At 42.2% G+C, this 25,294-nt stretch overlaps 1 protein-coding gene across 10 annotated transcripts in view; it reads right to left on the reverse strand.

Annotated features, from left to right (window-relative positions):
- Positions 1–25,294, reverse strand: part of BTRC (beta-transducin repeat containing E3 ubiquitin protein ligase) — a 176,990-nt gene that overhangs the window by 100,936 nt on the left and 50,760 nt on the right. For 7 of the 10 annotated variants that reach the window (XM_084773756.1, XM_084773751.1, XM_084773752.1 and 4 more), the window contains one exon: positions 15,864–15,971. The exons of the other annotated variants lie outside the window; for them this stretch is intronic. In XM_084773756.1, coding sequence (XP_084629882.1) covers positions 15,864–15,971 — 108 coding nt within the window. The remainder of the gene's footprint in view (positions 1–15,863; positions 15,972–25,294) is intronic. 10 annotated transcript variants of the gene reach the window in all.

Raw genomic sequence — 25,294 nt, forward strand, 5'->3', positions numbered from 1 at the left:
GGTTTCTATGAATTTTTATATCAAGAGCTCGTCCCAGGACAATTGTAGGTTTAGAAATACTGTTTAAGAGAAGTATTTTCTACCTTGAATGGAATAAACCCATTGATAGCAGAAGACTTGAAGTTAACTCCCAAACCCCAAGCGGGCTCTACCAAAGGTAGAGAAGAGTAGAGAAGCATCTCCCAGCCGCAGGAGGCTCTGTAGCAAATGTCATCTCACTTTAAACTACCTGTAGAGCTGCCTAACCCACCAGTGGTCCCTGAAAGGGTATGTAAAGAAAGAGAAAAAAAAAATAAAGAAAGAAAGAAAAAGGAAAACCATTCAAGAGATGCACTGGTGACGCGTGTGTCGCTCCTTTCTGCTGGCATGAGCTTTACTGGATATGATAATAAACACACTACTTTTCTTGTTAACTCAGTGAATGGGGGAAGGGAATGAAGGTCATCGGTAGTGACAGTAATACCCCTTATATGCACAACAGCTTGTATACAGGTTCTCAATAAATGTCTAATGAGTAACCAAAAGCTCCTTGAGGCCAGGGTCTGAATCTTAATTTATGCCCAATACTTTGTAAAATACCTAGTAAATACAGGAAAGTTGAGTAGAATTATGGCCGTGTTATCCGTAGGATTAAGAACTACATATCAGAGTTAAAGACCAGCCTGCTCTACACAGCTAGTTCTAGGACAACCAACACTATACAAAGAAACGCTGCCCCGAAAAAAACTAAAACCAAACCAAACCAAACCAATCAAACAAACAAACAAAAGAAATGAAAACAAAAATATAGGCTAAGATGTAGAAAGCAGGGGGCTAGAGAGATGGCTCAGTGGTTAAGAACGTTGGCTGCTTTTCCAGGAGCTGGGTTCAATTCCCAGAACCCACATGGCCGCTCACAACTCTCTGTAACTCCACTTGCAGGCGATCTGGTACAGACATGCAGGCAGGCAAACACCAATGCATGTTAAAAAAATGATATATATATATTTAAAAAGTGGAGCACAGTGGAGAAAGGCATCTGTCAATCTCTAGGATGCATGCATATGCACATACACATATGCACTCCCTACATATATATAGTCAACACAATATTGGCATATTGAAATAATAATGAAGAACATAGAAAAAAAGTAAAAGTTTTCCTGTGTTTTATGCTTCAACTGTAAAAAAGGTTTTGAAAGGTCAAAAAGGCACCTGGCAGCACATTCCATATATCCAGTGAGTATTATATATGAACATATCTATGTGTCCTTCTGTTGAGCGCTTCTACAAGTTAGACTATCTAGAGTTAAAAGGAACCAAAAGATGGTTCATAATGATTTTTTTTTTTTTTTTGAGATAAGGGTTACTGTATGTAACAGCCCCAGCTGGCCTGGAACTCACAGAGACCCGCCTGGCTCTGCCTTTTGAGTGCTGGGATTAAAGGTGTGGGCCACCACTCCGGATGTGGTTTGTCTTCTACTGCTTTTCCTGCTGCATATAATTACACTGCATGATACTTTTACAAATTATTAAATTGTGCTAGGTGTGGTGGCAAATGCCTGTAATCTTAGCACTTAAGGGTAGAAGCAAAGGAATCAAGAATTTAAGGATAGTTTCAGCCACTACAGTGAGTTCAAATCGGCCTAGGCTGGGATGACTGAGACCCTGCCTCACGTAAACAAACAAACAAACAAAAGCTTTACATTGTGACTAGCAGATTCTTAGGGGAAAAAGCCTCTTCACTGTGGAGGATTTCAAACACACCCAAACTTATATTAAAATTATATTTAAATCATCTAGTAGGTAAATTTCCTATAACAATTTTTCATTTTATGTAGGCAGATTTCATTTTATGGATGCAAGATTTCATAACTTCTTTGGTTCTTTTGTTTTGTTCTGAGAAATGGCCTCATACCCAGGCTGATCTCAAATACTCCCATCTAAGTAGTGGAATTACAGGCATGTACTATGTCCAACTCACAGCATCTTTAAATTTACTGATTGCCAAAAGTATTTCTGACTACCAGGAAAGAAATTATATTTATGAATACAAAATTATGCTATGACAATATATGCATGTAATTTATTTCTATATTTTTGACACATACAAGGCAAAAAGAAAAAAACATGACACAATCATTTGTTTACTGATTAAAGGTTAGAACATTTTAATTCAGTTGAATAATTATTTTTGTTTATAAAAATTCCTTGTCTAATATAATACATCTTAATTCTAAGAAATTAATCAGATTCTTTTTCTCTCAACTCATAATTATAAAATATATGCTAGGATCTTTTGAACTAACCAGGATGGGGTTAGACTGAGGTCACGCTAGATCAGATGACTACCTTCTCTTCCCTGGAGACCATGTAGTAGTTCCAGAGGCTGCCATTAGATAGCAGCACAGTACACACGATCAGTCATATCTCTTACAGTCTCTCCTAGTAAGGCTGGAATTATCTCAGTTACACACACACACACACACACACACACACACACACACACACACACACACACACACACACACGCTCTCTCTAATTCAATTAGTGCAGTCGACAACTCCAGAAAAAGAGTAATTCAATTAGTGCATTGTGGAGCTCTACCATACCTCTAAGCAGATGTTCCCCATCTTCAGGAACTGGAGTTAGGTTTCAAATACCTGCATGACTCAGATACTCCACTACATTATATCGTTTATCAAAGTGCTTACATATGCTTTTCTGGCTTCAGAGAAAAGGTGAGGAAACAAAAAAGGTTCCTAACATCTCCATAAAGAAATATGAAATTTTAGGCTGCAGTAATTAAGTTACATTTTCTAAATTATATTTATAAAAAAATGCACCCCAGCATTCAAAAAGCAAGATGTCGAGTATGAGGCAGGCTGGGTTACAATGTAAGAGTCTGTCTCAAACAAACAAACCAAGAGGAAAGCCCTCCCACCACAGCCCAACTCTACCTCGTTACACTCTATGGAGCCACACTCCCAGGCCTATTATTAGCTACTGTTTTTTGCAGCGGTGTATTTAGCTATGAGTTCTACATTGTGAGGAAGGCAATGCCAAGATGAGGGTGTATTCACAAGGAAGGACAAGCAGAATGGTGATCCCAAAATAAGGCTATAAAAAGGACAGAAATGATGGTTGGTATCTTCCAAAGAAACAACAGAATCAGAAACACTCCACATGGGAAACAGAAGATAAAGCAACCTGACAGCTCTCAACACATAAATAGACTTTTGTCATTCCGAATCCAGGAATCAGCCCCAGGACCCTCCATCCCTCAGCTCCCAGCAAAGTATGGGAATCTCAAGAACAGTATATAGGGCTCAGTATCTGCATGCAACAAAGACACATCCTCCCAAATACTGAGTTCTAGATTACTTAAAACCTAGTAAAATGTAACTGTTATGCATATAATTGCCATTCAGTGGTGCTTAAGGAATAACAACAACAACAACAAAAATCTGTTCATTACACATCTCAGGCCTAACTACATTTTCTGATCCCAAACTGGCTGACTCTGCAAATGTAAAAACCCAAGGATATAGGGGGTGGGGACAACTGTGTAAGAAAAACAGCCGAGTGTGGTGGTGCACGCCTTTAATCCCAGCACTCGGAAGGCAGAGGCAGGCAGATCGCTGTGAGTTCGAGGCCAGCCTGGTCTACAAAGCGAGTCCAGGACAGCCAAGGCTACACAGAGAAACCCTGTCTCAAAAAACCAAAAACAAACAAACAAACAAACAAACAAACAAAAAAAACAGAACAATTACTCTATATTACCACAAAACACAGAGTGGAGAACAGTAAATGAACAAAAATTTGACTTCTTGAAGCAGATCTTTCTAATACACCAAAGAAAAACAAACAAACAAAAACAAAAAACAAAACAAAACAAAAACCAAGAAGCCTCACTGAATCCACTTCTCCCATGTGAGTAGAGATCAAGGACAGATTAGATGACCCTGACAAAAACACATCACAAAGAACACCTGTGTTATGAAACATGTGACACATTGTCCTCTTCCGTCCTTTTCAATACTGAAATTCCATAGTTTTGTGGATACACTGATTTTTTTTCTTATCAGCTAAGCCTGGAATAAAAGTAATAAAACTAATTCTCACACAAGTGTGATGGTGTGAAAGCCCACAGCATGTGAGCAGTTTTTAACTAAAGAATTAATACTATACTACAGAAGGAAATTTGTAGCTTCTTTATATTAGATTCATTTCTTACATCCCAGATTTTTTTATGCTATTTTTTAAAAATGTTTTTTTCTCTCATCCTCTGGAAACTTATAAGCAAATGTTAAATCAATATTTGTGTTTTAAAATTACAGAAGAGCCACCTTTGATGGTGCACGCCTTTAATCCCAGCACTAGGGAGGCAGAGGCTGGTGGATTGCTATGAGTTCCTGGCCAGCCTGGTCTACAAAGTGAGTCCAGGAGAGCCAAGGCTACACAGTACACAGAGAAACCCTGTCTTGAAAAACCAATCCTCCCAGGTTCCCCCACCCCCAAAAAACTACAGAGGAATATTTAAAAACAACAGGACCTAGTTCTAACTATCTTTGGCTTGGGTCTTACTTTCTCAGCACTCTATTCCTAAAAATAGTATGTAACTCTGGATATGACAGAGCAGAGCTTTATTCAGCAAATTCTACCTCCTGTCTCCCATCAAAACCTCAAAATGGGAATTAACAGCTTTAGGAGGATATAGTTCAGTGAAGAGAGCACGAGCACGCACACGGTCCTGCGTGGGGCCAATGCCCAGGACCTCCACGTTAGTTCTGGAGCAGGAGAGATGACTCAATGGCCAAGAGCACTGGCTGCTCTTGCAGAGGACTCAGGTTCAGTTCCCAGCACCCACAAGGTGGCTCACAACTGTCTGTGACTCTAGTTCTAGGGGATCCAACACCATCTTGGCCTGCATGGGTGCTGTGCTCACATGGCGCACATACACATGCACACACACATACACATACACAGGCACATACACATACACATACAAATACACAGGTAGAATACTGAAGGAAGCAAAAGGGTTGTTTGGTTGGTTGTTCGAGACAGGGTTTCTCGGTGTAGCTTTGGCTGTTCTGGACTCATTTCATAGAGCAGGCTGGCCTCAAACTCAGAGATACACCTGCCTCTGCCTCCCAAGTGGTGGGATTAAAGACCTGTGCGACTATGCAAAGCTAAAATAGTTCTTAAACAGTACTATAAAATACAAATTTTGCACATTAAAACATTTTCTTAATACAATGTCAGTCTCTGCTAACTTCACCATGTGAGTAATACTGAAGTCCTGGAGGGTCGGGGCTGATGAGACAGCCTCACAGAGAAAGGCGCTTCCCATGAAGCCTGATAGGTCCCACCATGGAAGCAGGCAACACCATGGCAAGCTGTTCTCTGACCTCCATACACATGCGCCTACACACAAATAAACTGAATTCAGTTTTTAAAGAATCTAAACAATCAGTCCATCAATAGTAAGTTAATTGGTATTTGGGCAGCAACATCGCACTACAGTCATCATGTGGGTAGAAAACAATTTCACTGTCCGCTCACACCTGTCCACCACAGCTTTCCTGACTTGGTGGCCTGCACAGACACAGAAGTGAAACCTAATGTGACTTGTCCTTACGATGAGGTTCTCCATAAACCCCAATATTCACATACTAACTCAAGTTTGACCTCACAGCGTGTGTTTCTGTTCGTGTGTTAGGTTCATTTTGCTCTATGGGCACCACTTTCTCTTTAACATTGTCCCTTTTTATGTGGTTAAGGCAGCTACTTCCAACCCTATGAATGGAGAGGACAAATAGGGGAGAAAGGAATGAACTGCGAACACCTCAAACAAGAAAGGTTGCTTAAAAAACTAAGTGTCACATTCTGACAGTTCAATATTTCATGACCAATACAAGGAATGTGCAACGACACTGCAACTTTAAATCTTTCCCTCCATGTCAGTCTCTCTCTCTCATTGTAATGCCAAAGGGAACAGCAATCAGAGTGGAGATGTTCAACGTGATAGAGGTCAGGACACCATCGGATCAACGTACCAGAAACACGACCTTGTTTATTTTTTTCCACAGTGTTATTGTTTACAGGGTGCTTTGCTCATGTACCTTGTGGTTCTTAGCTAAAAGATGAAATTACAGCCCAGGATGAAGCGCCCAGGCACACATCCAATTTGTGTTTCCATCTCAGAAAACAAAAAGCTTCTAAGGCCCTCGGGCTGCCATTCAAACTTGGAGGCTGACATTTTTAACAGCATGAACCAGAGAACGGCAGAGAGAATGATCTAATGCATTTCTGACTTGTCAATCAAAGATCTCACCTCTGCTGTCTTGTAAACAGTTGGGGGCCATCTAACTACATTCATAAACCTAGGGAAAGCTTACTGCCAGCTGGGGTGCTGGAAGCGCACGCTCTGGCTTCTACACCAAAATCATGATTCAGTTTTATATTCTCACTGCAAATAGTGCACAGGCACATTTCCAGGACTACTGAAACAGAACCAGAAGAGGGAATACAAAAGAGATTTTGGTCAAATACTGTTATTTTCAAGCTGTTGAAGTCCTGTATCCATCTTATCCTCATTTTACTAATTTCTCTCAAAGGACTACACTATGCTACAGTTGATATGCTTAAAAAATTAACAACCTGCCACTTAAAAAATCTAGGGGAAATACATTAATATTAAACTAGAAATGTCCCTATGGCTTCCTATCAGTACAGAAACTGATAGAAAACAGTGACTTAAGCAAAAAGTAGAAACTACATTAGCAACAATAGCAGCTTCACTTTAATTAAGCTAGTGAGAAACTTTCATTAAATATAAAGCTTTTGGTGCTTATAAATAAAGTTTTACATATACTAGCTTGACATGGTGAGTACATTTATATATAACATGAAAATATAAGGAGATTACTAACTCCTTATGTTTTCACTTGTTTATGACTATATGGATCAACATATGCAAAAAATAAGATCCAATCAAGCTAAGGTTTGAACTTGGTACTGAAGGTGCATGTACTGAAGGAACACCAATTCTTCCTGCAGATTTTCCCGGGCACTGAATTCCAACTTAATTTATACCAAGACACAGACATCAGCCCTTCACTGTACATCTAAGAATGTAAAGGCAGGTGACAGATAACCCAGCAGGAAAAGATAGACTGCAAAATCCTGCCCTGCATTCCAAATAACTATTTCAAAATATAATAAATCTGGTCTCTAGAGAACTGCGTGTGAGAATGTAGAAAAGCTCACATCTATTCAGTACCATGCTCATAGAAAAGCAAAACTCATGTGCACCGGCTTAATAGTAAAGCCCTACAGTTCTTAGGGTCCTTTGAAGCTACAGTCAAGAGTGTACACTCTTGGTTTGCTCATGTGCTTGCCTGTTGATTTTAAACAAAACATTCTTAAAACACCCAGTAAACGACAAAGATAGGGCGTCTGAATACTGCCTACCTCTCAAGTTTCTTTACCTGGACAGTCCACATATCAAGTCTTGAAACTAACACAAAGGAGGAAGGCAAACAATAAATACCACCACATGAAATAGACCAGGAGTGAAGGAATAGCCCAAAAAGAGCACACAGACAACTATGTCCTCTATCAGCACAAGCGTCTTAGAATATAAATAAAGTAACAATGTACCTCTCTTCAGAGGATACAGATGAGTCTAAGTGCCCACAGCAAAAGCCTACTGCTTACTTAGGTAGGGCACCTCCAAGAGCTACCATGGCCCTCTACCATCAGCTCCATTCCTGGCATCACCTGCCTGTCTACCTATCCCTTCTGCATTATAGGTACCAAAGCCCCATTCCTGGCATCACCTTCTGCATTATAGGTACTGACAGAGTTAAAGCAGTTGAGGGGAAAATCCACTATTATTCAAAATATCCAATCTAAGAAATAAATAATTTGTGAAGACCTTTCTTTTCTCATATCTATCCTGAAGAATAAAAATGTTTCAAGGAAATCTGATTTGTCTCACAAAATTTTGGCATTCTAAACATTAGGCAGTTATACACTATCCCATATATGAACATTAGCTATACATGGGCATGTCAAAATACTCAGCGATAGAGGAATGTGTTGCTAACAAAACTTGAAGTATAAAATAATTCAATAACCAAGCAAGCAGCTGGAAAGACAACCATCCCAAGACGTCACTTCTCCAATATATAGATTATTTCCAAGATAAGGCAAAAATGTAGCAAACTCAGGTCATTTCTACTTTTTACACTTAAAAGTATACATAAAAGATGAAAGTACAGAAGCTTAATACTAGATTCTAATGTTATCAATAATATTTTTTAAACACAATTTCACTTTTTAAAATAATTTTTGTGTTTTACTCACATGCCCATTCGTGTATGTGCCCGCGCGTGCCTCTCACTGCTTCTGCCTCTCACTGCTTCTCACTGCTTGGGTTACAGGAGGCTACACACAGGCACACTTGGCTATCTCAGGGTGCTGAGATTTGAATCCAAGTTCTTGCCCTCTGAGCCATCTCCTCAGCCCCTCACTTTAAAGACATGATCTTCAAAAATATATTCCTAACATTTCACAAATAATGCTTTAAAACTGGACTTAAGGCTAAAGGATCACTCTCCGTCAGCATGATGATTTTTAACTTTTCTCCAGCCTGATGCTCATCACATTCAGCACCTTAATTTTACAAAATTCTTTTACAAAGTAAGGATAAACTGTAATGAAAGAGTCAAATAATTGTCCAAATACACACTGCTGCAAAGATACAAATGTGATACCATTGAAAGTGAACTGTTAGTTGGCTGGCAGTGTTGGTCTTTAATAGCTTGAAATGTGCATTTGTTCGTGAACAAGAGTCCAAATTCAGTATACAGAATCCAACTCAGAGGGGATCGTCATAGGGAGTTGTAAGAAAGCCAAATATATAAAATTTGAGGACTTCCCATAAATCAGACATGGCATGTTTCTTTTCTCTGTGCAAATGTGTGATGTTTGGAATGACTGTTTAATCATCATGATTTTTTCTGAAGAGAGCATCTGTATATATGTACGTGAGGAGGCTACTGGCAACACAACGCTTCTTGTCTTACCCTCGTATTTGTTAATGGATAGGTTTTTTTCAAATGATCTAAGTCTGTTCATTCATTAATTCAACAAAAGTATGAAATATTACTTTTGACAATGGGAGAATAAATGAACAAAGCATAGTCCAGCCTTCAGAGAATTCAGTCTAGCGGAAGACAAAAGGCACAGACAATCAGATCAGCACAGTCACGCTATTGCAGCACACCACTGTTGCTGTGTATTCTGGGCACAAATGTGTGACTGAAAGGGAAAGGAGTACAGATTTGGAAAAGATTTTTTTTTCCTTCATTTAAAAAAATTTTTTTTCAATTTATTCAGATTACAACCCAACTGCTATGCCCTCACTTGTACCTTCCCCTTCCCCCCTCCCTCTTTCACACTATTCTCCTCCCCTAGGCCTGTGACAGAAGGGCACCTCCTCCCTCACCATATGACCACAACCTATCAGGTAGGTCTCATCTGGACAGCCTGTTTCCCCTTCCTCTGAGTCCCACCAGGCCTCCCCACCAAGGAGAAGTGGTCAAATAGGTCAGAGGCAGTCCCCGCTCTCCACACAACTGTGGAAAATGTGCTGCTGGAAAGGCTTGTGTCCTGTCTCAACTGGAGCTCAGCCTCTTTACTTGTTTATTTGTGTGTGTGTGTGCGTGTGTGTATATGTATATGTATATGTATGTATGTATATGTGTATATATATATATATATGTATATATATATATATATATATAAATTTACTTTACATTCTGCTAGGAAGTTCCCCTTCCCTCCCCTATGCATGGTCCATCCCTTTCTTTTCAGAGAAGGGGAGACTTCCCACGGGTTCAACCCGCCTTGGCATATCAAGTAAGACTGGGCCACCTTCTTCTACTGACGCTAGACGAGGCGGTCCAGTTAGGATAAAGGGACCCAAAGGCAGACACAGAGTCAGTAACATACAGAAAGTGTGTTAAGCTTTTAAAATCACTGTTGACTTTTAATTAAAACTAGAAAAGGCACTGGTGGTGAATTGGTTCAGAATTATCTGCTAGTTTAATTCAAAGCTGTTATAAGACGAATGAAAACTTGAATTTTTCTTGGTCCTGATATCCAAGTCAGAAGGTTTAAACGCACGCACGCACGCACGCACACGCACACACACACACACACACACACACACACACACACACACACACACACTGAGTTATATAAATATTTTTGAGGCAGGATCTCATGTATTTCAGACTGACCTTGAACTTGCGATAGAATAGCCTTGGGCTAGCCCTAAACTCATCATACCACTGACTCTTGAGTGCTGGGATTACACACAAGTCTGCAATCAAGTCTGGCACTTCTTTTTTAAACTTTATGTCTCTATATAGGCCAGACAGTCTTCCTAAGCTTTAAACAAAACATAACAATGAATGTAGAAGCACATATGAAGATTCATCTGGCAGAGTGTGGTGGCGCACACCTTTAATCCCAGCACTGGAGAGGCAGAAGCAGGTGGATCTCTGAATTTGAGACCAGCCTTGTTTACAAAGTGAATCCAGGACAGCCAGGGCTATTGCACAGAGAAACCCTGTCTCGAAAAAAGAAAAAAAGAAAAAAGAAAATTGATCTGTGTTTAATTATTCCAGATATTAGATGTACACAGTTTTTATTAAAATGTCCTATCTATTAATGTGACGTAAGGTTTTGTTCGTGTTGTTATGGGGATCGATGTAAGCCAGGCTGCTTGAAACTTGCTATGTATCCAGACTGATCTTAAACTCATGATCCTCCTGTCTCCAATTCCAGATCGCTGAAATTGAAGGTGTGTACTTCCATATCCTGACTTACTATAATTATATAAAATAAGTTAACAATATTTTTCCTCTTCCCTTTTCAAACATAGTAAATATTGGTAGAAATAAGCCACATGCATGAAACTAGATTAGGATCCCTCAATAATTTTTAAAGAGTACAAACTGCCCTTACCTCTAAATTAGTAAAACTGCTAGGTATGGTGGCACAGGCCTGTAATGTCGCACTTTGGAGGTAGAGGTAGGAGGATTGGTAGGGCAAGGTCAGTCTAGGCTACCTAAGACCTTTTCTCAAAACAAACAAAAAACCAACCAAAAGAAATGATTAATTGGGCTGGAGAGATGGCTCTAAAGTTATGAGCACTGACTGCTCTTCCAAAGGTCCTGAGTTCAATTCCCAGCACCCACATGCTGGCTCACAACCATGTATAATGAGATCTGGTGCCCTCTTCTGGTATACAGGCAAAACACTATATACATAATAAATAAAAAAATCTTAAAAAAAAAAAAGAAAGAAAAGAAAAGAAATGATCAATTACTGAGATGATCCTTCTACAGCAACAGCGATCAGGTCAAGCCTTTGCAGCACTTTACTACTTATGACCCCTAAGTCCTAAGTGACTAGGGGATCAGTAGCTTCTCAGGAAGTTTCCGGTGTTCTCTGTAGTCTCTGGAATAGCTGTTGAGCTGTGGGGGACGGGTAGTGATGGTGGTAATGCACCCAAGCCATACCTGTCCTATGGGTTTTTGCCCTAGTCTGTTCTCAGTCTTTCTCTTTGTTTAAATGCTTCCCACTTGTCTTAGATCCTCAACATGGGTTGCCTGGACTAATGTGCTTTATTTGTGGTGCTAGAGAGAGAACCCAGGGCCCTGTGCACACTGAGTAGATGCTCTTACCACTCAGCTGTAACACCAGTCAGGTCCCCTTCTGTACAGCCCTATGATTCCCCACACATTTCCTTTATAGAATCAATTAGTTTGGGGGAGATTATGCCTTTGGGATTATGTGGCTACATAGCTCTCCTGCTCATTTCACAATGGAATATAAATATAAAAATCATACTTCTACATTCACAAAGATACTTCTACAGTCATAGGTTCATTGCATTCTCAAAACAGGTTATGACACCTATGTAATAAAGAATTAACCTTGTTCTTAGAGAAATCTGGCCTTTGCCCTTGGTTACCAGGAGGTCGTCTCCAGGCTCCTTGACTTCCTGCTGATACAAGTGTGTCTGTTTGCCTAGGGACTGCAGGGGCTGGTAGCACAATCTATATTGAGAGCATGAAACCACACCAACAGGAGAGAGGGACTAAAAGCTTCAGTGTGGCCTACAGGAATAGTCTGGAGACTAAAGGCTAGTCACGCAGGCAGGAAGCAAATAACTGTTAATAAATATGGTTTTGGGGGTTGGTATATATTATCATGCATGTGCCTGAGAGGCTACAATACCATCATGGTTCCATGGAAAGAGGTGATTAAAAGTTCTACATTTAACTTTTCTAGGATTTTTTTTTCCTATGTGCCTCTTCTGGCTTTTTGTTTTCTTTCTTTTTATTTTTTATTCTTCTGTTTTTTGAGACAGGGTTTCTCTGTGTAACCAGCTCTGACTGTCCTGGAACTTGCTCTGTAGTCCAGGCTGGCCTCGAACTCATGGAGATCCACCTGCCTCTGCCTCCCAAGTGCTGGGATTAAAGTAGTGTACCACCACTGCCTTAGGGCTGGATAGATGGCTCAGTGGCTAAGAGAACTGCTGCTCCTGGGTTTCATTCCCGGAACCCATATGGTGGTTCACGACCATCTGTAAGACCAGTCCAAGGGGAGTCAATATTCTCTTCAGGCCTCTGCAAGCACTACATGCATGTGGTACATAGACATATATGCAGGCAAAACACATACCACATAAAATTAAATTCTTTGTGTGTGAGAATGTGTATGTGTGTGCATGAGAGGGAGAGGGGAGGGGAGGGAGGGAGGGGAAGAGAGAGAGAGAGAGAGAGAGAGAGAGAGAGAGAGATCTCCAAGGACAACACTTGAGGATTAAGTTCTTTCCTGCCATCTTATGGAATCTAGGGATTGAATTCAGGTCATCAATCTATACATAAGTGCCTTACTCACTGAGCCATCTTCTCTGATCCATGGATGTCTCTTTTGGTTAAGTTTAACCTATATCCTTTCCCTATTAATAAACTGTACCACTGTTTTCATTAAGTTCTTTGAATATTTCAAACAAATCCTCATGCCTGGGAATGGCGGTGGAGCCCTAAGTGGCCTACAATGAGGACAGCGCTCAGGAGCTGTTCCCTGAGACTTTATAGACTGAGCTCAGATGCAACTAAGCAAAAGCAGGAGTTGAGCAGGATGTGGTGGTGCATACTTCTAACTCCAGGGTGTGAATGCTAGAGCTCCAGGGCAGCCTAGGTTATAAAGTGCTATTCTGTCTCAAACAAAATGGTAACAAAACAACAACAGAAAACTAAAAAAATCCCTATTCGGATCTAGCCAATGGACAGCACATTCTCCACAGCTGTGTGGAGAGTGGGAACTGCCTCTGACATGGACTCTGGTGGTCCCTATTTGACCCCTTCCCCTTGGTGGGGAGGCCTGGTGGCCATCAGAGGAAGGAGAAGCAGGCTATCTGGATGAGACCTGATAGGCTGTGATCATATGGTGGGGGAGGAGGTCCCCTTCTGTCACAGGTCTGGGGGAGGGGAATAGGGTGAAAGAGGGAGGGAGGGAGGGGGGAAAAGGAAGACACAAGTGAGGGGATAAGAATCAGGATGTAATCTGAATAAATTTTTTTAAAAAGAAAAACCCCTGAAAAACAACAACAGGTTAGACTCTGAGTTCTTTAAGTCAGTACCTTCCTTGGCCTGATACATTAATTAAAACCAAAACCAAACAAACAGAAAACACCTTAATATGATAATTCATTCTGGGGTGAACTGACACTCTCACGATATCATGTACTCTATAACAAAGCACCAATGTATATGAAGCAGCAACTATTAACATGTTCCCAGTCATGTCTACAGTTGCCATGTAACGATGTAGAAAAGGAACATGAGGGTAAAACAATTTGTTCAAGATCACACTACTAGTGACTATGCGGTTTGAATGAAAATGGCCTCCCTAGGGCCATAGGGAGTGCACACATTAGGGGGTGTGACTTTGTTGGAATAAGTGTAGCCTTGCTGGAAGTATGTCACTGTGGTGAATTTTGAGGTTTCAGAAACTCAAACCAGGAGGCCCAATGTCACTGTCTCTTCTTGCTGCCTGACTGCTGATCCAAAAACAGACCTCTCAGCTACCTCTCCAACACCTAGCTGCCTATGTGCCGCCATGCTTCCCTCCATAACAGCCCCAGCTATTATCAGAGTTGTGTAGTCATAGTGTCTCTTCACAGCAATAAAAACCCTAACTACAACAGTGACAAAGTATTTGAAATGATTTACCTACTTTGAAGAGTCAACATGTGTTACTATTTCAGAGTATAAGCAAGGGAATATTAACATTAAACTCTAAAAAGGAAAATAAAAGCATGACTATTGATAAAAAGTCTCTGAAGTCTAGTAACTGCCACACTTAATTCCGTTCTTCCATACTTAATTGTGGGTATGTAAACTTTGTTACACCTTGTCTGTGAATTTCCTCTGAACAGATGGAACTATATAGGCTAAAAACAACTTGGAAAATAGCTAGACATGTGGCTCACTCCTGCACAGGCACACACACATGCACACATGAGTGCGCCCACAGACAAACAGACAGACAGACACACAAACATACACACACACACACACACACACGCATGCACACACCCGCGAGCGCGTGTGCGCAAAAGCACAAACATTAAAATACCAATTTGGGGAGCTGGAGAACTTAATGCTCTTTCTAAAAGACCTGAGTTCAGGTCCCAGAACTCATGTTTGGTGGCTCAAGTTATCTGTACACAACTTCAGGGAATCCCATACCCCCTTCTGGACTCTTTGGGCACCTGCACACACATTCCCATAAATAAAAATAAAATATACCTAAATGAAAAAAAGACCATTTTTAATATTGTTATAAAATGCTAAACACAAATTCCAAATACTTTTAATGGACAGACAACTGCCAAAAAACCAATCATGCACGATGCCCTAATCCATGAGTTATGAGCATTGAGTTCTTTCCTTTATTCTCCTCTACAATGCACCATTTTCTCCTTCTACAGCTTCCCTTACATTATGGAAAGGACCTCTTGGCCCCTAAGAAAGACTGAGAAGAGCTAGAGTCCATCAGTACATGTAAGACCAACTGGAGCGCTTCAAAACGAACACTATCTTCAGCATTCCCATTCTAAAACTAGACACTGCCTGTAAGATACAATTACACATAGTTCTGATAAGTGTGCATGTATGCATACAGATGCATGATTAGTAGCATAGTAACCCAGGCATTCTGAACATAGCAGTAATCATAAGAAAAACATAAGATGTTTGTGCATCTGATTTCAATTACCTAATTGCTTGATTTGGGTTTTTTGTTTGGTTGGTTTTTGGTTTTTTGAGGCAGGGTCTCTCTGTGTTAGCCTTGGCTCTCCTGAACTCACTTTTGTAGACCAGGCTGGCCTCAAACTCAGAGATCTGCCTGTCTCAGCCTCCCGAGTGCTGAGATTCAAGGTGTGCGCCACCACGCCCGGCTTGATTTGGTTTTATGTAGGTCCACAGCAAACAATACATTCTGAAGTGCTATTTAGATTAGTATCATACTTCTATAAGATCTGAAACCCACTGTCAAGTTGTGCTATATCCATTGTGGCAAACCAACTATGATAAAGATGTTTTAAAAGTTGATAAATCTGGGTCTACATTAAAAGTTAGTCATTAAAGAAATACTGAGTGATGTGAAATACAAGCCATATAAAGTGATGTGGATGCAAGTAAAGTATAGGAAAGAAGGAAGGACGAACTAATGAACTGGATTACCCCACCACCACCACCAATAACCCACAGAGACAGAGAAAGTACCTGGAAAGCTGTGAGTGCGCCAGTCCCTGGGTTATACAGGCATCGCAGCGAAGGCATGCTGTCCGCCAGGCTGGAGCAGCCCAGCCACAGCGACCTGGGCATAGAGCACTGCAGAGAGAGGACAACTATGAGATGTGACAGCATGAGACAGGGCGGCACAGATGACAGGGATTTTCAAGGGCTGGCTGAATGCAATATTCAAGTTGTAGCTGGCCTTTATGGTAGAAAACTGCGGAGGGGTGAGATGCTATGTAGCCTTGGCTGGCCTGGAACTTGCTAGGTAGACCAGGCTGGCCTCTGCCTCCCAGCAAATGAGAGAAACATACATAGTACATGGTGGTTTCTAACCCCAGAGAAAAGGAACACTATAACCAAAAGGCAAAAAAGAGAAAACAAAAAACAAAAAACAAAAAAAAAAAAAACGTATAGGCCCCAAAACCAAGTATGTCATAAAATTTCTGTCCCCATTTATCTGTGGAAACACCTGAACTAGGAAACCTACTTCCTAATTATGATTCTCCTTTTTGAACTTTAACTATCTTCTATAAATTCACTATAAAGTAAAATGCTATACAGACCAAGCAGAAAAAAAGAGACCTTTGTGGTAGCATTACAATATTAAGAATGGTAAATTAAGAAACAAAATACTACTGGAGAATGTTTTTTTAAAAAGAAGAGAAAAGGCATTGTCTCCCTAGGGCTCTGACAGCAACTAACTCTGCATAGTTCCCACATGCTTTATGTGTCCTGTTAGTCTGTTATTCATTAACCACAATGCACAGTTAACCATAGCAGCTGCCTCTTCATCTTTCCAGATGGACTAAAGGGGGTGGGGCAATAAACGATCCAAACAGAAAACAGGGGAAGAAAAGTAGGGACCTTGAAAGTCCTGGCATTAAAACCACCAGCAAGCAAAGCATGGAAGAGAACACAATGTATTCAGTAGCCCAAAAGTAACAAATCTAATGACACCGAACACTGTTGGCATTGTGCTTTGAGGCAGCCGGAGGGGAGCAGTTTTTAGGTGTGTGTGTGTGTGTGTGTGTGTGTGTGTGTGTGTGTGTGTGTGTGTGTGTGTGTGTGTGTGTGTGTAGGTCAGGGGTTAACCTTGTTTGAGATGAAGTTTCTCACTAGTACCTGGGACTCGCAACTTGCTCATTAGACTAGGCCTGCTGACCAGCAAACCCCAGGGATCCTCCTGTCTCTGCCTTACAAGGGCACATCACATGCTCAGTTTGGGCTTTGTTTGGTTTGGTTTGGTTGGTTTTTTATGGATGCTGGAGATGGAACTCAGGTCCTCATGCTTGCCAGGCAAGCACTTTACTGAATCTCCTCAAGCTCTGCTTAGTTTTATAAGATATACATATGGCAGAATGGCCCCTATATTCGTGTTTCTCCAAAAATAACCCAGGATGAAGTTTTGCCCACTAACTTGAGCACTGTGATAGCTTAGTAATAGCTAACATGGTAAATACCAAATCATACTCAATGAATACATATTTTAAAATAGAGAAGTTATTTTTTATAAGAAATAACATTTTATAGAACATGAGATAATGTTCTGGTTCTTGTACTTCTTTAAATAATTAGTAGAAATTAATAATGGGATACAAGGTATAGTATTTCCTATACACATTATCTATAATCATATAAGGATTAACAGTTGCTTAGAACTCCAAAAACGATCCACTCTAGACTCAGTCTTACAGCTCGTTTTCCTCATTTCACAGTTAAGTACTTGTCTATTCATTCTCAGGAATTTAGAAACTAGGACAGAAAGTGGGGATCCATACCTACTGCTTCCTAGAATTCTTCCTCCTGCAGTCATCATCCCTACATCATAGAGTGGGGATGGGAGACTTCAAAGGCTATCCGCTAAAGGCGTCACTAAACAATACAACAGGCCAAACAGTGACATTACCCCAAACTGCTACAGCAGTGAGTTCTAGTCATTTACTCCAGTTTCTTTACCTCAACCTACAACCCATTTCACAAATAGCTAAATGAATAGTTGTCTTCAGTGCTGTGCTATCCAATTCACAATGGCTCCCCAAGCTGGATGTATGACCCGCAAGCACCCTATCTACCTGAGCTCCTCTGTCTGCCTTTACAACCCATCTTCACTGTCTACCCTGTGGCTGGCTCTAGCACTCTATCTGGTTAACTACTTTGATATTCTACTCCAATGCTTCTCTGTGCACGAACATGTAAACTTGTGATTCTGGTACTCTTTATTCCTACCATCTATACTAAACTCTTACCTCTATGTCTCCTGGACACTATAATTACTAATTTTAGTCCTTTCCAGCTGGTCTGTACTTGAAATACTTATATCGGGAGAAAAGCAACAGAACAAAGGGGGCAGTTAAGAGGAGTGTTTAAAAGTCTGAGACTCCCTGCCCTGCACTGAGGCACTAATAATGCTTTCTTTACTGGGGCTGGAGAGAAGGCTCAGCCATTAAGAGTACTGGCTGCTCTTTTAGAAGACTTGGGTTCAATTCCCAGAAACCACATGACTGTAACTTTAGACCCAGAGAACATGATGCTTTCTTCTGGCCCACACTCATGGTGTACAGACATGCAGGCAGGCAAAACATCCATACACACAAAATAAAAATAAAATCTCAAAAAAAAATTTTTTTTAAAGAGCTGGGTATGATAGCGCACACCTTTAATCCCAACACTTGGGAGGCAGAGGCAGGTGGATCTCTGTGAGTTCAAGACCAGCTTGGTCTACAAGTGAGTCAAGGACAGTCAGAGCTACAAAGAGAAACCCTGTCTCGGGGGAAGAAAGAAAGAAAGGAATGCCAGGCATGGTGGCGCACACCTTTAATCCCAGTACTCAGAAGGCAGAGGCAGGCGGATTACTGTGCGTTCGAGGCCAGCCTGGTCTACAAAGTGAGTCTAGGACAGCCAAGGCTGCACAGAGAAAGCCTGTCTCGAAAAACCAACCCCCCCCAAAAAAAAATAGAAAAAGGAAGAAGAAAGAAAGAAAGAATGAATGAAAGGAATGGAGGAAGGCTAGCTAGCATCAGTGAGGCCAGAAGAGTACCTCACACGTTTCCTCCTATCCAGAAGAGTACCTCACACGTTTCCTCCTATCCAGAAGAGTACCTCACACGTTTCCTCCTATCCAGAAGAGTACCTCACACGTTTCCTCCTATCCAGAAGAGTACCTCACACGTTTCCTCCTATCCAGAAGAGTACCTCACACGTTTCCTCCTATCCAGAAGAGTACCTCACACGTTTCCTCCTATCCAGAAGAGTACCTCACACGTTTCCTCCTATCCAGAAGAGTACCTCACACGTTTCCTCCTATCCAGAAGAGTACCTCACACGTTTCCTCCTATCCAGAAGAGTACCTCACACGTTTCCTCCTATCCAGAAGAGTACCTCACACGTTTCCTCCTATCCAGAAGAGTACCTCACACGTTTCCTCCTATCCAGAAGAGTACCTCACACGTTTCCTCCTATCCAGACTGGTCTACAAATCGAACTCCAGGCGAGCTAAGGTTACATAGGGAGATCCTGTTTCAAACAACACAATACAAACAAGAAAATACTTCACTACAATTATTTTCATAAGTAAGTTACATTAAGTTTTTCTTAAGGCTAATGTTTTACATTTTATTCCGTAAGTATTTATGGAATGTCTTTCTTGTTATGGGCACAACAGTGGACAAAAAGAATCTTGTCCCCTTTTTGGAAGCACTCTGGTGATGGAGCCAGAACTGTATGCATGTTAGATAAACACTCTGCCAATGAGCTATAGCCCCAGCCTTTAAAAATATTCCATTCTTCACTGGGCATGGTGGCTCACAATGATCTCAGAACTTGAGACACTGGGGCAGGATGACTGCCTCTAGTTCATGAGCAGCTTGAGCTTACATAGTGAATTCCATGCCAGCCAGGGATATTAGCAAGCTGGTATCTTTGTCCCTTTTCTTCCTGGAACATATACTCTTGCAACATTCCATCAGCATTAAAACCCTATATATTAAAGATTCCTAATATAAAGAAACTCTTTGCTAAGACTTACTATTGTGTTGTCCTTTAGAGACATGGTCGATTTATTAAGTTTGGTTAAAGCTGATGTATAGAAAAAAAGAGTGCCATTCTGAAGGAAGATTTCAATTTGATCATATAAGATATATATAGTTTAAAAAGGTGAAGCATATGAGAGTATGCAGTGTAGAAAAAGGAACAATGGATGGAAATAGAGTAAGCACTGGAAGAGAGCTTGTCTGAAGAGACAGGTTCTCACACATATGCACAGTAGGTACTGCTGGGTCTAGAACTCAGCCAAAACTCCTTCATTCACAGACATTACAACACACACATTTATTTGTATTTGTGAGAGCTTCTTAATTAAGTTTTGAAGGCATTTCTTCCACGAATTCCTTGTCTCCTCTGTTTTCCATAGGAATCTGTGCTTTTTTTTTTCCTACCACTTGTGAATTATTATCTGGGCTTCTTTCATGTTGTTCATTCTATTACTCCTTCTCATTCATGCATCCCATCCCAATCCTCTAACAACTAAAACTTTGAAAGAGGCTTACCCTATCTACTTAAAATAAAATTTCAAAATAAAATTATCATCAATAATGAGCCACATACACCCAGGGAAGCCACTATATATACCAGTGTGATTGCCAAAATAGTATTAACTTGCAAACACCACACAGAGGATGCATTCCCGATTATTACAGGACAATTGGTACGGGTATGAAAACTGCACTTGAATATAGTCAGATTTGCACATTATCATAAGATTTTACATATTATGGCTCAATTTAAAAACCAATTTTCAAATTAGTTTGTATTGTAATAATTAATCTTACTCATACTTGTAAACACTGCTTAAATCTTTGAGGAAAACAGATCATTACAAAATAAATGGAGTAGGCTTTAACTTTACTGTTTACTATTTCTCCTCTTTCTTCATATTTAAGAACATTTTTTAAATGAAGGGAGAAAACGGGCAAAGGAAACTTGGGCAGTAGGAGTAGAAAGCACTGCCATTTTGGCTGCCATGCCCATGTGCATTCTGTGCCTTTCAGGGCCATTTTTATGGGTCAGTTTTAAACAAAGACATAATACATGTTCTGTCCATCGTTTAGTAAACAGTGCCCTTGACTGAACTGTCAGGCCTGTGATCCCAGCTGCTGGAGGCTAACACGGAAGGATCCCACATTCAAGACCTGCCTGATCTATGGAGAGAGTTTAAGGTCAGTCTGGGCAACTTAGCAATACCAAAACTAAAAGAAAAAAGTTAAACGAAGGGGCTGGGGATGCAGCTCAGAGGTAGGCTGCTTACCTAGGGTGTGAGGCCCTAACTTCTATCCCCAGGACTGAAAAAACGTTTGAACATCTAGGCATGGTAGCACATGCCCGTAATCCCAACTCATGGAAAGCTACACCAAGAAGATTATGAGTCTGGGGCCAGTGTGTGCGCTACAGCAAGACCACATCTTTAAGTTAATGTATTCTTTAAAAGCTCATACTTTTCTAACCAAGATTTGGGCTGGCCTTGCTTTTCCTCTTTCTAAACTTCTCCCATCCTCCACCTCTTTTACTGTGGATCAAACCCACTTTGCCCCTGAGCCATACTCCAAATGCCTAGCTTTTTAAACAGAAAAGGAAAGGGGGCTGGTGTCAATCCAGCAACTACAACTACATTCCCACATTGAAATATTCTGCTTTTACTAGTCATTAAAGAACTCCTTAAATGATTTTCCTATGTAACCTCAAAGTTTCAACAAAGCAGTTTATAGAGTGTATCTCACCCCGCATAAGCACAGCTCTGCACAGCACAGGCCTGCTTCTTCAGCTCACTCTCCACCTACCCCCACCCCGGATGACTCTCCTTGGCACAACTGTAAAAAGCTAGACCAAGGAGGAGATGGCTCACAAGTAAGAGCACTCAGTGAGCAAGCCTCACAAGTCTGAAGACTGGAGTTCCATCCCCAGAGGCTACAGAGCATGCACACGTGCACAAAAACACAAAACAGTGAGTAAAATAAAATTCAAATTAAACACTGTAGAAAGACTGCCATTATTTATTTAAATTAAATTTTATGTCCAGTTACATATGATCATCATTTTAAAAAATACACACACACACACACACACACACACACACACACACACACACACACACACAGGAGAAATAGTTCAGTGGTTAAGAGTAGTGAGTACTACTCTTGCAGAGGACTCAGGTTGGGTTCCCAGCACAATAGATAATGGTTCTAAACTATCCAGGAGACCTGATATCCTCTTCTGGCCTCGGTTGGTACCAGGTACACAAGTAGGCAACCATTCATACATACAAATAAAAAATAAATAGTATTTAACACGCACACACACACAAGGGGGGGCGTGTTGCTGGAGATGTGGCTCAGCAATTACAAGTACTTCCTGCCCTTGCAAAGGACCAGAGGTTGTTTCCTAGCACCCATGTCAGGCAGCCCAGCTCCAGGAGATCTGACTCTCTCTTTCGGCCTCCGCCTATACCCATGTGCCTCTACCAGCACTCATGTGCACACACCCATGTGTCTCCACCACACTCATGTGCACACACCCATGTGTCTCTACCAGCACTCATGTGCACATACCCATGTGTCTCCACCAGCACTCATGTGCACACACCCATGTGTCTCCACCAGCACTCATGTGCACATACCAATGTGTCTCCACCAGCACTCATGTGCACATACCCATGTGTCTCCACCAGCACTCATGTGCACACACCCATGTGTCTCCACCAGCACTCATGTGCACATACCCATGTGTCTCTACCAGCACTCATGTGCACACACCCATGTGTCTCCACCAGCACTCATGTGCACACACCCATGTGTCTCTACCAGCACTCATGTGCACACACCCATGTGTCTCTACCAGCACTCATGGGCACATACCCATGTGTCTCTACCACACTCATGTGCACACACCCATGTGCCTCTACCAGCACTCATGTGCACATACCCATGTCTCCACCAGCACTCATGTGCACACACCCATGTGTCTCTACCACACTCATGTGCACACACCCATGTGTCTCTACCACACTCATGTGCACACACCCATGTGTCTCTACCAGCACTCATGTGCACACACCCATGTGTCCCCACCAGCACTCATGTGCACACAGCCATGTGCCTCTACCAGCACTCATGTGCACACAGCCATGTGTCTCCACCAGCACTCATGTGCACACAGCCATGTGTCTCCACCAGCACTCATGTGCACACACCCATGTGCCTCTACCAGCACTCATGTGCACACACCCATGTGCCTCTACCAGCACTCATGTGCACACACCCATGTGCCTCTACCAGCACTCATGTGCACACACCCATGTGCCTCTACCACCACTCATGTGCACACACCCATGTGTCTCCACCAGCACTCATGTGCACACACCCATGTGCCTCTACCAGCACTCATGTGCACACACCCATGTGTCTCTACCACACTCATGTGCACATACCCATGTGTCTCTACCACACTCATGTGCACACACCCATGTGCCTCTACCAGCACTCATGTGCACACACCCATGTGCCTCTACCAGCACTCATGTACACACACCCATGTGTCTCCACCAGCACTCATGTGCACACACCCATGTGCCTATACCAGCACTCATGTGCACACACTCATGTGTCTCTACCACACTCATGTGCACATACCCATATGTCTCTACCACACTCATGTGCACACACCCATGTGCCTCTACCAGCACTCATGTGCACACACCCATGTGTCTCTACCACACTCATGTGCACATACCCATGTGTCTCTACCACACTCATGTGCACACACCCATGTGCCTCTACCAGCACTCATGTGCACACACCCATGTGCCTCTACCAGCACTCATGTGCACATACCCATGTGTCTCCACCAGCACTCATGTGCACATACCCATGTGTCTCTACCACACTCATGTGCACACACCCATGTGTTTCCACCAGCACTCATGTGCACACACCCATGTGTCTCTACCAGCACTCATGTGCACACACCCATGTGTCTCCACCAGCACTCATGTGCACACACCCATGTGCCTCTACCAGCACTCATGTGCACACACCCATGTGCCTCTACCAGCACTCATGTGCACACACCCATGTGCCTCTACCAGCACTCATGTGCACACACCCATGTGCCTCTACCAGCACTCATGTGCACACACCCATGTGTCTCTACCACACTCATGTGCACATACCCATGTGTCTCTACCACACTCATGTGCACACAGCCATGTGCCTCTACCAGCACTCATGTGCACACACCCATGTGCCTCTACCAGCACTCATGTGCACATACCCATGTGTCTCCACCAGCACTCATGTACACACACCCATGTGTCTCCACCAGCACTCATGTGCACACACTCATGTGTCTCTACCACACTCATGCGCACATACCCATGTGTCTCTACCACACTCATGTGCACACACCCATGTGCCTCTACCAGCACTCATGTGCACACACCCATGTGTCTCTACCACACTCATGTGCACATACCCATGTGTCTCTACCACACTCATGTGCACACACCCATGTGCCTCTACCAGCACTCATGTGCACATACCCATGTGTCTCCACCAGCACTCATGTGCACATACCCATGTGTCTCTACCACACTCATGTGCACACACCCATGTGTTTCCACCAGCACTCATGTGCACACACCCATGTGTCTCTACCAGCACTCATGTGCACACACCCATGTGTCTCCACCAGCACTCATGTGCACACACCCATGTGCCTCTACTAGCACTCATGTGCACACACCCATGTGCCTCTACCAGCACTCATGTGCACACACCCATGTGCCTCTACCAGCACTCATGTGCACACACCCATGTGCCTCTACCAGCACTCATGTGCACACACCCATGTGCCTCTACCAGCACTCATGTGCACACACCCATGTGTCTCTACCACACTCATGTGCACACACCCATGTGCCTCTACCAGCACTCATGTGCACATACCCATGTGTCTCCACCAGCACTCATGTGCACATACCCATGTGTCTCTACCACACTCATGTGCACACACCCATGTGTTTCCACCAGCACTCATGTGCACACACCCATGTGTCTCTACCAGCACTCATGTGCACATACCCATGTGTCTCTACCAGCACTCATGTGCACACACCCATGTGTCTCTACCACACTCATGTGCACACACCCATGTGTCTCCACCAGCACTCATGTGCACACACCCATGTGTCTCTACCAGCACTCATGTGCACACACCCATGTGTCTCTACCACACTCATGTGCACACACCCATGTGTCTCCACTAGCACTCATGTGCACATACCTACACGCTTACACATATACGTAATTTAAAAATAAATCTTAAAAAATTTAAAAGCCTATGCAAAATAGAGGAGGCACTAAACAAGT

Source organism: Acomys minous, assembly GCF_964271855.1.
Source record: "Acomys minous genome assembly, chromosome: 2".
Classification (NCBI taxonomy): Eukaryota; Metazoa; Chordata; class Mammalia; order Rodentia; family Muridae; genus Acomys; species Acomys minous.